This window comes from Ictalurus punctatus, chromosome 11 (assembly GCF_001660625.3).
Source record: "Ictalurus punctatus breed USDA103 chromosome 11, Coco_2.0, whole genome shotgun sequence".
In the NCBI taxonomy this organism is placed as follows: domain Eukaryota; kingdom Metazoa; phylum Chordata; class Actinopteri; order Siluriformes; family Ictaluridae; genus Ictalurus; species Ictalurus punctatus.
In genome coordinates this window covers 26,183,699-26,196,789 of record NC_030426.2, presented here as the reverse complement: position 1 = coordinate 26,196,789, position 13,091 = coordinate 26,183,699, and the positions used below count along the sequence as shown (strand labels likewise).

Below are 13,091 nucleotides of genomic sequence, written 5' to 3'. Positions count from 1 at the left end.
TTCATATTTACTGTCTCATATTTACTGCCTCACATTTACTTTCATATTTACTCTCTCACATTTACTCTCACATTTACATTCATATTTACTGTCTCATATTTACTGTCTCACATTTACATTCATATTTACTGTCTCACATTTACTGTCTCACATTTACATTCATATTCACTGTCTCATATTTACTGCCTCACATTTACTTTCATATTTACTGTCTCACATTTACTGTCTCACATTTACATTCATATTCACTGTCTCATATTTACTGCCTCACATTTACTTTCATATTTACTGTCTCACATTTACTGCCTCATATTTACTTTCATATTTACTGTCACATTTACATTCATATTTACTGTCTCATATTTACTGTCTCACATTTACTGTCTCACATTTACATTCAATTTACTGTCTCATATTTACTGCCTCACATTTACTTTCATATTTACTGTCTCACATTTACATTCATATTTACTGTCTCATATTTACTGTCTCACATTTACTGTCTCACATTTACATTCATATTTACTGTCTCATATTTACTGCCTCACATTTACTTTCATATTTACTGTCTCACATTTACATTCATATTTACTGTCTCATATTTACTGTCTCACATTTACTGTCTCACATTTACATTCATATTTACTGCCTCACATTTACTTTCATATTTACTGTCTCATATTTACTGCCTCACATTTACTTTCATATTTACTCTCTCACATTTACTGTCTCACATTTACATTCATATTTACTGTCTCATATTTACTGTCTCACATTTACATTCATATTTACTGTCTCACATTTACTGTCTCACATTTACATTCATATTCACTGTCTCATATTTACTGCCTCACATTTACTTTCATATTTACTGTCTCACATTTACTGTCTCACATTTACTTTCATATTTACTGTCTCATATTTACTGTCTCACATTTACATTCATATTTATTGTCTCACATTTACTGTCTCACATTTACTTTCATATTTACTGTCTCATATTTACTGTCTCACATTTACATTCATATTCACTGTCTCATATTTACTGCCTCGTATTTACTTTCATATTTACTGCCTCACATTTACTTTCATATTTACTGTCTCACATTTACTGTCTCACATTTACTTTCATATTTACTGTCTCATATTTACTGTCTCACATTTACATTCATATTTACTGTCTCACATTTACTGTCTCACATTTACTTTCATATTCACTGTCTCATATTTACTGCTTCACATTTACGTTCATATTTACTGTCTCATATTTACTGCCTCGTATTTACTTTCATATTTACTGTCTCACATTTACTGTCTCACATTTACATTCATATTTACTGTCTCATATTTACTGGCTCACATTTACTTTCATATTTACTGTCTCATATTTACTGCCTCATATTCACTGTCTCACATTTACTGTCTCACACTTACAGCCTCACACTAACGGCCTCATATTCAGCCTCACTCTTACTGTCTCACCTTTACTGCCTCATATTTACTGTCTCAAACTTACTGTCTCACATTTACAGCCTCTCATTCACTGCCTCACACTTACTGCCTCACAGACACCACAAAATTACAGTTGTTGATATACATACTTTTTTTTCTGTCTCTCCATACTGACATTTATCAGTGAGTGCCTTATTTTCTAAAACATAATGTCCCTTACTTCGTTCTTTCTTTACATAATTGTTTCCTTCTTTCTTCCTTCCTTCCTAATATCTTTAGTAGTTTAGTCCGGTCGTGCTCATATTTAAATAAAGGTTTGTGAAAGTCTGACTGTTGGATGTGTAAAATATTCGGTTAAAAATTATTTGTTTTAAAATGGCTTCTTGTACACATTATAGTTCCGTTTCAAATACAAATTTGTAATACACATATGATATGCTTAAATGAATTTTAAAATATGCACGACCACAAACAACAGAAAAAAACCCTCTTAATTTCTGCTCGACAACTTTAATATATAAACCGTGCAACAATTCAGCCCTCAACCGTGCGGACTCTTATTTTGAAATTTTTGTTATCTGCGCTCCTTCCTGGTTGTGATTGCTGGGCTGGTTACAGTGTCAAAATAACGGCTGCGATTTAAATAGCGTGTAGTGCACTACATAGTGTGCGGAATCTCTGTGACGTCACAGGCTGCTTTAATGTACTACAGAGTGCACGAGAGTAGGGGGTAGGGCTTCATTCCGGATTAAACCAGAGCGATCCGGTCTGTTGGGGAAGAGTGTCAGGGACGCTGTGGACTGAGTAGAGTGTTATCTCTTCATGTCTGGGATTATAAAGGCCATGGCGAGTGAGTAGAATAACGTTATTAATGCTCTGTGAAGTCTTATTAACAGGATTAAGTTAAAGAGCTACTGAATTATTAGGTCAATTCCCTGATAAATTAAAATAATTGCTTTTATTTTCTTCATGTAGTTCAATTGCTCATCAGCCATCATTTTATAATCCTTGCACACAAAGTCACCCAAAAGCCTTTATTTGATTTACATTTATTTTAAGACTTTTATCAATTGAATCTATAAGTCATCAAACACTTCTGGCCTTCTGGACACCACATTGTAATTCTCAAATAATTTGCATATTGGACTGTTTCGTTTTATGACCTCACAAATAGAGCACGTGTAGCCCCGCCCCCGAATCAGCTTTATACTGATAGAAGTAAAGAGCGATAGAGAGAGAAGTGTTATTGGTCTTGAGTAGTGTTAAAGGACACTTATTTACATATAAACTTAAATAGACTTAGATAAATGCGCTTGGATGTAACGCAAGTTGTTTTGAAATGGGGCGGGGGGGGGATAAAAGATTTTTTCTAAAAAAATAAAAGAATTTCACGAAAATTTGTTTGATAAATTTGACTGGGACACTCACGCTTACGTGATCAGGATCAGAGAGTAATCCAAAAGTTAATCATTTAAACACTGTGACATGTTCAGGACATGTTCCTGTCTCTCTCTCTCTCTCTCTCTCTCTCGCTCTCTCTCACGCTGTACGCACGTCAGTGTTTAATGAATAAACAAAATATTTTACAGAGTTTCGTCTGGCTGTTGTGCAGCTGCACGTAACAAAGTTAAAGGCTGAAAACTTGTCTCGGGCTCAGAAGCTGGTGAAGGAGGCGGCAGGGCAGGGGGCAAAGGTCGTGGTCTTACCTGTGAGTATAAACAGTGTGAGAGCAGGTCATCATATTCCGTCACATATATGCGATACAGCTACTAATACTAACAAAACCAGTTATATTTAGGCTCGTAAAGAACACGGGATCTAAATTAGACCTCGCCTTGCGTAAGTCTTCACCCCCCTGGACTTTTCCACATTCTGTAGTGTTACATTCTGGAGCTGAAACGGCCTTCGTTTGGATTTTATTCCATGAATCCGCACCAGATGTCCCATAATATTGAAACCTTCAGGAAAAATAAACACAGTTAGTCAAATCATTAACAAAATCTGTACGGAAATGTTGTGATACAAAACGTAACGAGACGTGACTAATTTAAAGTGAATAAAAGTGCGGTGACGTGATCGGGACGTGCGTTTTTTTCTCTCTCTCTCTCTCTCTGCTCACGTCTCTGTAGGAGTGCTTCAACTCTCCGTACGGGACGGGATACTTTGCGGAATACGCGGAGAAAATTCCGGGAGAATCGACGCAGGTCCTGGCGAAGCTCGCTGAGGAGTGTGGGGTTTATCTAGTAGGCGGTGAGAACTTCATATCCTTTAAAATGCGCTTGGGATCCCTTGGTCGTCTTTGAGACGGTGCCTATTAATAAAGGTGATACGCGCTATCAAATGACACATAAAATCGACATTTTGTAGGAATTTTCACAAATTAAACGAACAAAAAAAAAAACAGGTCAGTCAAATGGAAAAGTAAGTACACCCTTACGTTATCACGCCTTCTAAAGCCATAAAATTAGAATCAGGTGTTGAAGATGGAGTTCCAGTGATTAGGACCTGCTTAGGGAGTGCAGGTGGAACTGGGCTTATTTATTGATGTGGTGTCATCATGCCAAGATCTAAAGAGTTCTATAAGGCCTTCAGAAAAAAAGAAAAGAAAAAAAAAAGATTGCGGATGCCTATGAGTCTGGTAAGGGATTTAAAAAGATCTCCAGATTATGTGAAATACATCATTCCACTGTAAGGAAAATCATCTCTAAATGGCGCAGATTCGAAACGACTGCTGATTTGTCCAGGTCTGGCCGTTCCAGCAGATTCAGCCCAAGAGCAGACCGTCTGATGCGAAAGCGTGTCTCCAAGATCCCCAAAATTTCATCATAGGATCTGCTTGTAAGTCTTGCAGCTGTTGGTGTCACAGTGCAGGCTTCTACAATCAGAAAGAGATTGCACAGATTTGACCCGCATGTGAGGCGTGCCAGGAAAAAGCCTATGCAAGACTACAGTTTGTCAATGAGCGCATAGGCTAAGACCAGGCCTTTTGGAGTAATGTGCACTGGACAGACGAATCAAAGATAGAGTTGTTTGGTCACAGTAACAGCAGACATGTTTGGTGCAGACCAAAGACAGCTTTTCAGGAGAAGCACCTCATACCAACTGTGAAGCACGGTGGTGGGAATGTCATGGTTTGGGGTTGCTTCGCTGCATCAGGGACCGGACAGCCTGCGTTCATTCATTCAACTACGAATTCTGCATCACATCAAAGAGCGCTTGAAGATAATGTGAGGCCGTCTGTCTGAAAGTTGAAGTTGAACCTGAAAGCGGACTTTTCGACAGGATAATGATCCTAAGCGCACTCGCACATCCACCGAGCAACGACTCAAAAAGAAGAAATGGAGGGTTATGGAACGTCCTAGTCAAAGCCAGGATTTGAACCCCATTGAAATGTTGTGGGGGGTGGGGGTTTGAAACAGGCAGTGCATGCAAGAAAACCCTCAAACATCTCGCAACTGAAAGAATATCGCACGGAAGAGTGGTTAAAAATTCCAGGAAGCCTGGTGGATAATTATGCAAAACGCCTACAAGAAGTAATTTCTGCTAAATGGGGCAATACTAGCTTCTGAGGCCAAGGGTGTACTTACTTTTTCCACAGAAGAATATCCCATCGAATGATATTTCTGTCGAGGAAATGATTGAAAACGCTAATTTTCCATGCGGTTTCGTTCAAATGAATCAACTTTATCGATATGCTCTGTTTCAAAGAGGATTTCCCATGATTTTCACAATCTCCATGGGGTGTACTTATTTTTTCACATGATTCTACACACACACACACACACACACATATATATATAATATATATAATTTATATTTACCGTATGTGTTTAACATTTCAGGCTCCATTCCAGAGGAAGATGAAGGGAAGCTCTTTAACACCTGCTCAGTTTTTGGGCCTGATGGGAAATTACTGCTTAAACACAGGAAGGTTAGCGTGCGCTAGAAATAATCCACCGATCCAGAGAGCAGAACAATTTGCGATCAGGAGCGTTTGTTTCCATGGCAACCCTGCATGTTTGCGTCTCCGTGTACTTCCGTATCGTGTGTGTGTGTGTGTATATATATATATATATATATATATACTATTTGAAATGCTAAAACACTTTTATGCTCTTTTCCTTTGTATGGAAGATCGTGTTTCATTAAGCTGGAGAGATTATAATGATTATTTTTTTAAATGATATAACCCATCTCTGTGAGTGTTTCTATTTGATCGTGCTTTATTTCACAAAGGTTGTGAAATTTTGTTTATTTTATTTGTTTACCGCATTTACTACGTTTATTTCCTTCCGTTCTGCCGAATCGCTTTCAGTTTTTGTTATTTTTATTATACTGCACGTGACCTTTATCGGGAGAATTCATGGAGTATTAAATAAATAAATAAACGGATGTTAGACATTGCACGTCTCATACGGTCGCTAGGCATCAACTAAAAAGGAAAAAAAAAAACCCCTTATTTTTTGGTAATCATGCAGTTTAAAATCCCTCCTCACTCCTCTCAGATCCACCTGTTCGACATCGACGTTCCTGGGAAAATCCGTTTCCAGGAGTCGGAGACACTGAGTCCGGGGAGCAGTCTGTCCGTGTTCGAGACCCGTGAGTGACGTGATCTCCTCCTGTTGTTGTGTTTTGGTGTCGATTGGATTTAATGACGTTTCTCTCGCCACCATCGTTGATGTTATTTCTGCGCAGCGTACTGTCGAGTGGGAGTGGGGATCTGCTATGACATCCGCTTCGCAGAGCTCGCGCAGATCTACGCCAGGAAAGGTACGCGATTAATTTTACAACAGCAAAAGAAGACATGAACGGATTTGTCCGATCATCTGAGAGAGAGAAAAAGTATTATTATTATTATTATTATTATTATTATTCATTTAAATGAAGAAAAACTTTTTATACAACTCATTTCCCCGCTGCTTTTTACGCTTTTTATATCCAGAATGAACTTTAAAAAATGTTTTTTAGCGACGTTTCATTCTGGAAATACGCGGACGCTGTATAACCCGCAGATTTGTCTGCACTCGAGCGTTCGATTGTTATACGTGTGAACTCTACGTAAGGAATAAAACGTGTTTTTTTTTTTTTTTTTTTTTTGCGCTTTCATGCGGAAAACTTCCCGAATCGGCATAATCGCAATTGCGCGCTCTTTCGCAGCGACGTTTGGCGGTAAACGGGGCTTTTTAGCTGTACTCGTGTACTCGTGTCTCGGCCCGGATCTGCGGTAAATCTTGGAAAATTGCGAATTGATTTTGCGTTCATTTCTGCGACGACGAAATCCTGGAAGGACCGAGAACCGATAACGCGTTCGAGTGAGAGCGTAAATGTTAATATAAACCCGGAATCTGCGTCTGCGCTACTGCTGTAATAGTTACAGACTTGTGGAAAAATCTAGAATATAGGTATATGATTACACATGATTATTATAGGATGGAACACTCCCTCCCTCCTCTGTTTGCTGTGTGTAGGTTGTGAGCTGTTGGTTTACCCCGGAGCCTTTAACATGACCACAGGACCTGCTCACTGGGAGCTGCTTCAGAGAGCTCGGTCAGTAGCTTCACCGTCTGTTTATATCCCATCGCCTGCGCTCGTCTGCCTTCTGCTCGTATCTCAGCGTTTGCTCTGGTGTTTCTCTGCGACAGGGCCGTGGATAATCAGGTGTACGTGGCCACGGCTTCACCGGCGAGAGATGAGAGCGCCAGCTACGTGGCCTGGGGTCACAGCTCGGTCGTTAACCCCTGGTCAGTACAGTGTGCGTAGATGGATCGTAAAACCCTCTAGACGTGTAATAATAATAATAATAATAATCATCATCATTTACAGACCGTTTGCCGTAGGACGTTTTAAAGAAACATCTTCCGACCAATCAGATTCCCCCGCTCTACATTGTTCGTTAGCATTCACATCCAGAAATACAGTATTTGGATGTCTGGATGAAAACGACGTTTCCCTAACGTCGTACGAGGCCTCGGAGAACGCTATTTCGTTCTACCAAGCATGAAGGATGACTAGCACGTTCTTTGGAGCTCACTTGGAGCTCACAGACGTCCACGCTTGCCTAGTGTCTCTCTGATTGATAGTAACACGTTCCCTCTCACCCTGAGAGTTTTATTCTATCTTGGACTCCTGGCATCATGAGGGTTCGACCTCGTGTCACCGCTTAAAGGAGCCCCGTGTGGTGATGTAGTTATGGGTGGAGAAGCTTGATACTGACTGCGTTGTTCGCTCTTGCAGGGGTGAAGTGATCGCACAAGCACAGTCTGAAGAGAGCGTAGTGTACGCCGATATCGGTGAGCATTACAGTTTCTTTCTACGCGGCTTTAATGACCCGTCCAGGAGTTTGTTAAATGATGAGAATATTGATACGTTATCCTGTTTCTCCCGTAGACCTGCAGTACTTGGCCGACGTGCGTCGACAGATCCCCATCACCACGCAGAGGCGTAAAGATATATACACCGTGGACGCTGTTAACGAGGGCGTGATAACATCCTAATAATCCTTATCCAAATTTCATTTCAATTCAGATGTAATCCAAATCATCCCAATCCCGACGTCCCAATAAACCCCAATCTTGACGATCCCGATCTTTACATAATCCAGATGATGCCTATCAGAATATATCCTTAACATTCTCAATCTGAAATATAATCCTGATTATTCCCTATCCAGATATACTCCCAATAACCTTTTTCCTTTTTGGATTTAATCCCTCTCTCATTCACGTTCAGTAATCGTTGTCTCGGGCGCACTGGGCGCGGGCCCGGGATGGGACACCACAGTCCTAGTAATTCCTACATGGAAATCATCCCTACCTGGATATAATCCTATAACCAGTCTCTGTCCTGATATAATCCTGTTATTCCCTCTCCATATATAATACCAATCATTTCTGTCTGTACGTAATCCATAAAATATATTTCTGCATATAATCAAGATCATCTCTATCCAGATATCATTTTGATAATCCCTATCTGGATATAATCATGATAAGGGGTATATTTAGGTAGGGATTATCATCTCTGTCCGGATATAATCCTGTTATTCCTAATCTACATATAATTCCAATGGAATATGGATAGAATCCTTATAATCCCTGTCTAGACATACTCCCTATCAGGATATAATCCCATTCAGGATATAGTGTCTATAATCCCTGTCTAGACATACTCCCTATCAGGATATAATCCCATTCAGGATATTGTCTATAATCCCTGTCTAGACATACTCCCTATCAGGATATAATCCCATTCAGGATATAGTGTCTATAATCCCTGTCTAGACATACTCCCTATCAGGATATAATCCCATTCAGGATATTGTCTATAATCCCTGTCTAGACATACTCCCTATCAGGATATAATCCCATTCAGGATATAGTGTCTATAATCCCTGTCTAGACATACTCCCTATCAGGATATAATCCCATTCAGGATATAGTGTCTATAATCCCTGTCTAGACATACTCCCTATCAGGATATAATCCCATTCAGGATATAGTGTCTATAATCCCTGTCTAGACATACTCCCTATCAGGATATAATCCCATTCAGGATATAGTGTCTATAATCCCTGACTATACATACTCCCTATCAGGATATAATCCCATTCAGGATATAGTGTCTATAATCCCTGTCTAGATAAACTCTTCATAGTCTCTACCTAAATATAATCCCTATCATTTCTTTTTGGATCTAGTCCTGATAATCTACATCCAAATGAAATCACCCCCCCCCCCCCCCCCAATCCAGATATAATCCTTATAATCCCTAATCAAATACAACGCCTATATTCCCTATGCAGATATAGTCCTAATAATTCCTGTATGGATATTATAATGGTGTTCCCTTTGAGAACATCATTGTTATACCTGTTAACGGTGTCTTTGTTGCACGTTTGATCAGTAACCGTCAGAGGGGACAGGTTTAACCGTCACACAGTGCCTGACGTCATCTATCAGCGTTTATCTCAGGACAGAAAAAAAAACATTATCATGGTTCATATTAAAGAAATGACAGACTGTCAGTGTAAATGTAGGGACGTTAAGGCACGTCGAATGATTTACATGACAGTGAGAATGAATGCTGTGAATACTGTGTAAATCCTCCTACTGCCTGGAATGAGTGATGTTATGACCTGTGACAATGGAGAAATAAAATGGAACTTTCTACCCACATCCCCTCCCCCCTCTCTGAGTTTAGGACAACCCATGAAAAAGTCAAAACCAGGAAGTACAAAGAAAACAGGACTCTAGACAAACTGATCAAAAGGCTAAACACAGAACAGGTGAACACAGTCGAGTAACAAGCCAAGGACAGGACCGGCGTGAAGACGGGGTTCAGACACAAACGAAAACAAAAACTGTGGCGCTCTTGTTGCCATAGAAACCACAACTGTTTCACATCGATAATCTACATTACGACAAAGTTTTATCACGTCACACTCATTCTCTCTTTCTCTCTCTCTCTCTCTCTCTCTCTTTCTCTCTCTGTTTCTCGTTCTCTTTCTCTCTTTCTTGTTCTTTCTCTCTCTCTCTCTCTCTCTCTCATTTACTCTCTCTTTCTCCCTCTCTTTCTCGTTCTCTTTCTCCCTCTCTCTCTCCCTCACCCTCTCCCTCTCTCTTTCTCTCCCTCTTTCTCATTCTCTTTTTCCTCTTTCTCTCTCTTTCTCTTACTCTCTCAATCTCTTTCTCTCTCTCTTCTTCTCTCCCTCTCTCTTTCTCTCCCTCTTTCTCATTCTCTTTTTTCCTCTTTCTCTCTCTTTCTCTTACTCTCTCAATCTCTTTCTCTCTCTCTTCTTCTCTCGCTCTCTCTTTCTCTATCTCTTTCTCGTTCTCTCTCTCTCTCGCTTTCTCTCCCTTTCTCATTCTCTTTTTTCTCTTTCTCTCTCTTTCTCTCTTTCTCTTGCTCTCTCAATCTCTTTCTCTCTCTTCTTCTCTCGCTCTCTCTTTCTCGTTCTCTCTCTCTCACTTTCTCTCTCTCTCTGTCTCCCTCTCTCGCTCTCTCTCCCTCACCCTCTCCCTCTCTCTCTCTCTCTCTCTCTCGCCCCCTCACCCTCTCTCACTCTTTCTCTCCCTTTCTCATTCTCTTGTTTCTCTTTTTTCTCTTTCTCTCTCTTTCTCTTACTCTCTCAATCTCTTTCTCTCTTCTTCTCTCGCTCTCTCTTTCTCTATCTCTTTCTCGTTCTCTCTCGCTTTCTCCTTCTCTCTCTCTCTCTCTCTCTCTCTCTCTCTCTCTCTCTCTCTCTCTCCCCCTCACCCTCTCTCACTCTTTCTCTCCCTTTCTCATTCTCCTGTTTCTCTTTTTTCTCTTTCTCTTGCTCTCTCAATCTCTTTCTCTATCTCTTTCTCGTTCTCTCTCTCTCGCTTTCTCATTCTCTCTCTCTCTCTCTCTCTCTCTCTCCCCCTCACCCTCTCTCACTCTTTCTCTCCCTTTCTCATTCTCTTGTTTCTCTTTTTTCTCTTTCTCTCTCTTTCTCTTGCTCTCTCAATCTCTTTCTCTCTCGCTTTCTCCTTCTCTCTCTCTCTCTCTCTCTCTCTCTCTCTCTGACAGAATGAGCAGTTTTGTTTTGTTGTCACTCCTGTAGCTCATACAGTGTTAAGTCGTAGTCATGCAGGATCTGCCACATGATATTGTTTTAAGTGAGTGACAGTCTCTCTCTAACACAGGAGGTGGGAGGTTTCAAGTGATCGGAAAAACAAATATCTGCCCCATTCGTGGTTATATTTGCTATGCATGCTACACTACATGAGACTTGATTCATGGTTCTCAAGCACGGTTTCACTGCTGCTCTATTAAAGAGATTAGAAAGGCATAAAACACATTCCTCTGTAGGAACAGCACGTCCTTCGACGGGTTATTCTTCTTCCACCACAGAAATTTGCCAACGATTACAGTGTTATATTTCTTGCACGTAAACAAGGTCATTCGTCAAAACGTCAACGGCCGTCCCCTCCTCATCCTCTCGATTTTCTCTCCTGTTACAGAGAACGCGCACGTCTTAAACTCCTCTGTCCTGAGGGTTTTGGAAATGTTACCGCTTTACAAAGCGCTGACGCTGGAGACTCCTTCCGTAAGCGTTTAATCGACGTCTCCTTACTTTAAGTGATCCGGAACGTGTTTCAGCGATGCCGGGTGAACTAAAACTGGTCATCTAAACTCTGTTGAGATGACAACACTTGGGTGTAGGGTTCTACATGGAACGTTCCTCCACAGGGACGACTGAAGAGCTCTTTTTTTTTGGACGGGTCCATCTCATCAAACTCGACTTCCTCTTCTAAGATGATCAGTCACGGGGTTTCCAGTAAGGTCATGTAGTACATCTTACTCATGAGATGACCACACGATTGCTGTAAGAGACGAGGAGGAACGCTTACACCATATAGTATGTTACGACATATCGATGGTTCCGTTTATTTTGGATATTTTGTCCGGAGCGTCCGTTTAACCCTTATGTTTTCTTCATTACACTCTTAGGAATAAGGGTTTGTCTGTACTGGTACTGTATATTTGAGGGTTCTAGGCTTGGTTAAAGGGTTCTAGTTTGGAATCGCTCAGTTGTACGGGATCTACTCGTAAAATCGCTGTGCATCCAAGACGTTGGTAAAAACAAGAAGAAAAAACCTTATACCTAGAAATAACCAACCCCCCCCCCCCCCCCCCCCCCCCCCCACACACAGTTTTCATAAACATGTTTAATTCATTTGTTAATATTCAAGTCTAAAATGTTGAACTTTGGTGAGGAAAAATTGTCTTCGGTGAAAAGTTAGTTGTCTGCGGCAAAAATGATTTTTACTTGACGTTCGCCTCACACTTCCGGGGTTGGGGGTTTGATTCCTATTTGAGTTTTCTCCTGCGGGGGTTTCCTCCGGGTACTCCGGTTTCCTCCCCCAGTCCAAACACATGCACGGTAGGTTGATTGGCGTGTCCAAAGTGTCCGTAGTGTATGAACGGGTGTGTGAGTGTGTATGTGATTTCGCCCTGTGATGGATCGGCGCCCTGTCCAGGGTGTACCCCGCCTTGTTCCCCATGCTCCCTGGGATAGACTCCAGGTTCCCCCACGACCCTGAAGGATAAGAGGTATGGAAAATGGATGGATGGATGGATGATTTGGAATTTTTTGGGAATAATGTTTGGAATGATACACCAAACACACCAGAAACACAAATACACAAACTCTTAAGTGTGTGTATATATAAACACACTTTTTTTTTTTTTTTTTTACACATATATATGGTCTATATATTTATGTAGTTACATCCACAAGTCTAATTATAACTAGTCACATGAAATGAGAAGAAATCTAAAACTCAAAAAGTATTATTGTTATGTGACAGTGTTATGATACCAAACCTTCACCTGGATAAGTGGAAACTAGTTCAGGTGTGAAAAGCTTTAATGGATCAAATAAATTAAGACCATATATAATACAAAAATTCATTCTGTCCCGTATAAGACAGATCTGGAAGGAGTCTTAACATGTAAACAAAATCAGGATAATGAGGAGCGAGAGAGAGAGGGGGGGGGGGAGGGGGGAGAGGGGTGATGGAGAGAGAAAGAGAGAGGGAGAGAGAGAGGGATGGAGAGAGAGAGAGAGGGGGGGGGGGGAGAGAGAGGGAGGGATGGAGAGACAGAGGGGGGGA

The 13,091-nt window shown here is 40.8% G+C and overlaps 1 protein-coding gene across 2 annotated transcripts; it reads left to right on the top strand.

Moving 5' to 3' along the window:
* The first annotated feature begins 2,161 nt into the window (after nt 1-2,161).
* nit2 (nitrilase family, member 2) lies at nt 2,162-9,626 on the top strand. Of its 2 annotated transcripts, XM_017479696.3 has the most exons (10): nt 2,162-2,302; nt 3,042-3,160; nt 3,582-3,702; nt 5,295-5,383; nt 5,958-6,051; nt 6,148-6,222; nt 6,921-6,999; nt 7,095-7,193; nt 7,687-7,742; nt 7,840-9,626. In XM_017479696.3, the coding sequence occupies exons 1-10, from the start codon at nt 2,275-2,277 to the stop codon at nt 7,944-7,946; spliced, it is 867 nt and encodes a 288-aa protein (XP_017335185.1). In that variant the 5' UTR covers nt 2,162-2,274; the 3' UTR covers nt 7,947-9,626. The 2 variants fall into 2 exon arrangements, with proteins under 2 accessions (XP_017335185.1, XP_047014316.1); XM_047158360.2 differs by lacking the exons at nt 7,687-7,742; nt 7,840-9,626 and adding an exon at nt 7,276-7,668.
* Nucleotides 9,627-13,091: the final 3,465 nt, after the last annotated feature.

Bases quoted from the DNA above. Each gene is read 5' to 3' on its own strand.
- nit2 (XM_017479696.3), top strand. From the start codon at position 2,275: ATGTCTGGGATTATAAAGGCCATGGCGA. The intron at 2,303-3,041 runs GTGAGTAGAATA...AATATTTTACAG, and splicing joins GATTATAAAGGCCATGGCGA to AGTTTCGTCTGGCTGTTGTG. The intron at 3,161-3,581 runs GTGAGTATAAAC...ACGTCTCTGTAG, and splicing joins CAAAGGTCGTGGTCTTACCT to GAGTGCTTCAACTCTCCGTA.